A 5,117-nucleotide genomic window follows, 5' to 3' on the forward strand; every position below is an offset into this window, starting at 1 on the left:
CCTATATACTGGGGTGATCAGTGAGAAAATACACCACTCCAGCTTTACTTTCAGCAGGCAGATGACCATGACCAACACAGGCATTGTTACCACCACCTGCATGGAGGACCTGGTGGCAAGGCAAGTTGAATTGACAGGGTACATTAGACCAACAATTGTATCCACTTGAATTAAGAGATGGAGTGGGAGCAAGAAACAAGTCCCTACTGAGATGAAAAACTATCACCATTTCCCTTTATCCAACCCCCTTTGAGTTAAGTCAGGTGACTGCCAGGATGACAGAAAAAGAAATGTCATGGAAATAGACATCTAATGACAACAGTGGGAGACAAAGTGAAGTCTTTACACAGGATTTAGCTAATTATATTTTGGGCAAATATTTATTTATCTAAAAACAAAATAAAAATCATTTTTAAAAGGAAAAAAAGTACTTAAATAAAAAACAAAATTGTGAAATGTTATGGCACAGAAGTTCAAGACAAGTATAAATCCAGTTGCCACAACTGTTGCGTATTAATGTTGCACATTTTTCTATAAAGGCTTTATTAAAGTTATTTACATGGCAATATGATGTGTAAATATATACAGCAAACTGGGGACAACTTTTTTCTTTTGGATTCTCGTATGAAAAAATGCCTTAAATACAAAATTTTAAAAGAAAAAAAATTGAAGAGTTCATCCCCAAGCATGAAGAATGTCCCATCATCCCTTATGTCCAAAGTATCAATTATGAGGCAGTTTTGAGGTTCTGGCCAAACCCTTGGGAGATTCAGCCAAGGTTGTGTAGTCTCAAGTTAAATCGCACAGCATGCAGTTGCAATAGCTCCATACTCGATGGACTGTGTAGTCCATGACTGATATTAGAATCATTAATATTTTATCATAGTTTCAGTCTAGTTTGCATTATTCTGAGTGATGCTCAAGAGTTCCTATGCACAACAGTTCCTTAGCTGCTCAAGTTTGTGTTTCAACTGTTCTCTCCTTCGCCTTAACTGCTCTTTCTCTGCAATCAGTCTGTGTTCATCCGACTGGATGGAAAGAACATACTCTGTTGCTTTTTTCAGGATGACAACCTTGGGAGCCTTTTCATTGTTGGCCACCTCGGGTATCTGGTCACGCAAGGCAAAGAAACTCAATTTCAGCTCATTTCTCCTCTGGCGCTCCAAGACATTGTGTGTTCGCCTCTTGTCGTTCTCCTCCGAATCTGACGTGCGCGGACTGGAGCATTTTCGGTTGTTGCTGATCTGTTTGAGAACTCTGCCACTGTCCAACCTTAGCCTTTTTGCAGCTGGGTATTCAACCTTGGTGGAGGGAGGAGCAGCATAATTGTGCTGATGGATGTTGACATGACACCGTTTGAGAACCAGCGGGCTGTGGTGGGGCTTACTGTGCTCTTCTGACGTCTCTGTGCTGCTGGACTCTGTGCTGGATTCATATTCATTTGCTTCAGCTAATGTAACAACATCAATTTCCTCATCTTCTTCTTGTTCTTCTTCTGCCATAAAAAAAAAAAATTAAAATTCATAACTTGTATGTAGGCACTCTCAAGACTACTGTATGTAAAGCGAAGGCTAGTCTGAGTTGCACAATGAGGAACCTAATGACAAACCCTTCTTAAATCCACTTCATGATGCTAGACATGGCTTTCCCCAAGAGCCTTTCCTTTGAGGAAGCAATGCTTCAAGTGCAATAGGACACATGGACTGTAGTCCAAACCCTGGCTCTCTGATTTCAAAAAGTTGTAATGATCTTGCGTAATGTTGAGTGCATGAAAGATAGTAGGAAAGTTTAACCTCGGTTGTCAGCAGTACAGTGCAATAAAGCTCCCAGACTCAAGCTGCCCTTAATTATGGATTTAGAAGGCTTTGGCCACGCCTTAAAAGAAAGCTTACTTAACACATATGGGTATTCAGAGACATTTTCTGAATCTCTCTTGATCTGTTAATTTGTGGAAACTAGGAGGGAGTTTGGAAAAAAAAAATAGAAAAAAAAAAAGGAAAAAGGGAAGGCTGTAACGCTCTGGGTAGAAACTCACTTTCAAACCAGATTTACGAGGGAGCGGAGCGGAACCCGCTGTCACATACCTAAAGAAGCCTTTCTAAAACTTTCCCAGCCCCATTCACTCCCCTGCAGTCACTTTCACTAGCACCTCCCTGACTGCACATTCTCCCTGCGGCTCTCGGGTTGGAGTTAACTCCTTCCCGACCCACGGATGAAACCAGGAGTCAGCCTTATCGGGACCCCGGGATGAAAGCTTAACCCTCCTACACGTTCTTTATATTTCCTCCTTCCCACCCCCCCTCCCCCCCCGCCCCTTCTCACTCCCTTATTCCCTGGAGGAAAAAGTGGGCTGGTTTTCCAGGAAATAAGCTGTCTGGGAATCTCCGTGCCTCGCAAACGTGGCATTAAAAAAAAAAAAAAAAAAAAAAAAAAATCGCACGCGGGGAGGGGGGCAAAAGGGGGATGAGGAGGGAGGCGGGGGGTGCTGCCTTCCAGCTGCGCCCCGGGAACCCCTGGCGCCGCGCGGGTTCCCACGCCCTCCAGGAGCACGCGTGGGTCCCACTCACCCGAGTCGCTGCTGGTCGTGGGCGGCGTGTCGTCCCCCAGCAGGGACGCGGGGCTGGCGCCGGGCGGCGCGGCCCGCGTGGCCCGCTCGCTCAGCGGGTAGGGAAAGACCACCGAGGGGTCGATGCAGTCGGCGGCGGCGGCGCCCAGGTCGTGCAGGTAGAGGCTGGCGGAGGCGGCGGGGGACGCGGCCAGCCCGGGCGGCGGTGCCGGCGGCGCGGCGGGCGGCGGTCCGGGGCGGGCGGCGGTGCCTCCCTCTCGGCGGGCTGCCTGGTAGGACGCCAGCTTCTCCGAGACCACCTTCTCCAGCTTGGCGGCGGCGGAGAAGCCGCTCCACATACAGTCCTGGATGATGATGGACTTGACGGTCTCGTCGTCGGGGTCGCAGATGAAGCTCTGGTTGACCATGTCTCCCCCGAGGAGCTCGGTCACAATCTCCAGCTGGTCAGCGGTGGAGGGGAAGCAGGAGGCGGCGGCCAGGCTGGAGCGGCGGCTGGGGGAGAGGGGCGGCGTGGGCAGCAGCTCAAACTTCTTCCATATGTCCTCGGACGGGGCGGGGGGCTGCAGCTCGCTACCCCGCTGCTGCGCCGCCAGGTAGAAGTTCTCTTCCTCCTCCTCGAAGTAGAAGTAGGGCTGCACAGAGTCGTAATCGTAGTCGTAGTTCTTGCTGGAGAAGCCGGCGCTGAGCGGCATCGCGGCGGCTGGTGCCTGCGGGAGGGAGGGGGGAGAGAGGGCACCCGGGTGAGCCGTGGGGGTCGGCTCACCCCGGCTTCGGCGGAGCTACCGGCCCCCCGGTGCGCAGCGCTCCCTCCCGGCTCCCCACGCCGTGCCGGCAGGGAAATGCGCAGTCGCGTTTAGTAATTAAAAAAAATATATAATAATTATATTAATAATAATAATAAAAAGTACTCTCCTTCACCCCGTTCTAAGTGCAGCCGGATAATCGGGCGGCGCGATCTGACCTACCGAGGGGTCGGTTGCCGGCTCTCGGACCACCCTCCCCGCTGCCCCGGAGGGGCTGCGGCAGCCCGGCTCGGCCGGGCTCAGCTCGGCTACCCGCCGCCGCCGCTCACATGGGGCAAGGCTCCGGCACGGAACTCCTTCCCTCCCGGGACCGCAGCGGCATCCCTATCCCACGTCCTGGCGGGAAGGGGTGCCCAGGGCCCGGCAGCTTCCAGCCGGGAGCCGGGCTGCTCCTCAGCCACCCACCTGGGCGTGCTGGCACTGCGCGGGGACAAGCAGCGACCTTGGCAAACTTTGGCAATTCTTGTCATATATACATATCTACCCGCATATATATATACGGATATATATATGCATAAGAAATATATACAACAATCATACCCTACCCGCGCATACGCGAGAAGCAAATGCGCCCCTCCCCCCCAAAAAATTAAATTAAAATCCGAGCGCAAGAAAAAGGATGGGAAACGCCGGAGCCCCGGCAGAAGAGAGCATCTGTCGGGAGGGACCGTCGGTATCCAGGTCCGCGGAGCGCAGCCCCGCCAGCAGCCCGGGTGTCACCAGCCCGTGTCAATCCAAACGCCACAACCGCGGGAATCGAGTGATGGGAAGCGAAGAGCCCCGCAACTCACCGGCTTCTCCAACGCGCCAGCTGCGAGACGTAGCGAGGCGATGATTATTGAACGCGGTGCAGAAACAACGAGGGGAAAATGGACAGCTGATAAAAAGAACCGCCAGAAAGGACGGGAGAAAAATTTAAAAAAAAAAAATTTAAAAAAAAAATTTAAAAAAAAAAAAAAATTAGGCAAAACGCCGGGAGAATGTAGGTCTCTTCCTCCCACCACGGTTTGATAAACCCCACGGAGCGGCGGAGCAGCCGCCTCCCGGCGCGGTCGGTCGCTACTCCGGGGCGGCGCGGCGCGCTGGCCGGTACAATAGAAGTTTAGTTGCTTTTCCTCCTTTAAAGCGCCGGCGAGGGGCGGGGGAGCGGCTGCGGGGGCGGGGGCAGGGGCAGCACCGCGGGGCCCCGCCGCGTTACCGCCCGCCCCTGGCGGCCGCGCAGTCCCGCCGCGGGAGGGCGCGCTGCGAGGGGCGGCCGCCGCTCCGCGCCCCCTCCGCTCCTCGCCGCGCTGAGATCCGCGGCCGCGCTCTGCCCCCGCCTCCTCCGGCCGGGCGGGAAGGAGGGAGGGAGCTGCGCCTGGAGAAGCGATGCCGGGCTCCGCGGCCCTATTTATTTATTTTACTATTTTTTTGTTGTCTTTTACTACGAGCCGTGCACGGAGAGGTCGGAAGTAAACATAGTAAAAAAAAAAAAATTACTATCAGGGATTAAAGGCAGCTCCTCGCCGCTCCCCTCCTCCCGCTGGCGTTCCCGCAAGGGAGAGCGCGGTAACTCCGATGGCGGCGGCGGGGAAGGGGCTTCACCCGCCCCTCTCCCCCCTTGGTGGGGCTCCAGCACCTTGGGGTGAACTGGTCCCACAGCGCAAAGCGGTGGCCGAGGGGCAGCGGGGGAGGCGCGGACTCCCGGCACAAAGGAGCGTGTGTAGCTCCGGCACCCCCCAACCCGGTTGCCGCTTGATTATCCCGCC

The 5,117-nt window shown here is 54.0% G+C and overlaps 1 protein-coding gene across 1 annotated transcript; it reads right to left on the minus strand.

Annotated features, from left to right (window-relative positions):
- Positions 1-352: 352 nt before the first annotated feature.
- Positions 353-4,242, minus strand: MYC (MYC proto-oncogene, bHLH transcription factor). The gene is made up of 3 exons (XM_066176009.1): positions 4,161-4,242; positions 2,568-3,273; positions 353-1,495 (listed from the first exon to the last, which is right to left on the minus strand). The coding sequence occupies exons 2-3, from the start codon at positions 3,256-3,258 to the stop codon at positions 930-932; spliced, it is 1,257 nt and encodes a 418-aa protein (XP_066032106.1). The 5' UTR covers positions 3,259-3,273; positions 4,161-4,242; the 3' UTR covers positions 353-929.
- Between the last annotated feature and the right edge of the window lie 875 nt (positions 4,243-5,117).

This window comes from Chamaea fasciata, unplaced genomic scaffold (assembly GCF_029207755.1).
Source record: "Chamaea fasciata isolate MVZ Bird 193981 ecotype frontalis unplaced genomic scaffold, bChaFas1.0.hap1 SCAF_1, whole genome shotgun sequence".
NCBI classification, from domain to species: domain Eukaryota; kingdom Metazoa; phylum Chordata; class Aves; order Passeriformes; family Sylviidae; genus Chamaea; species Chamaea fasciata.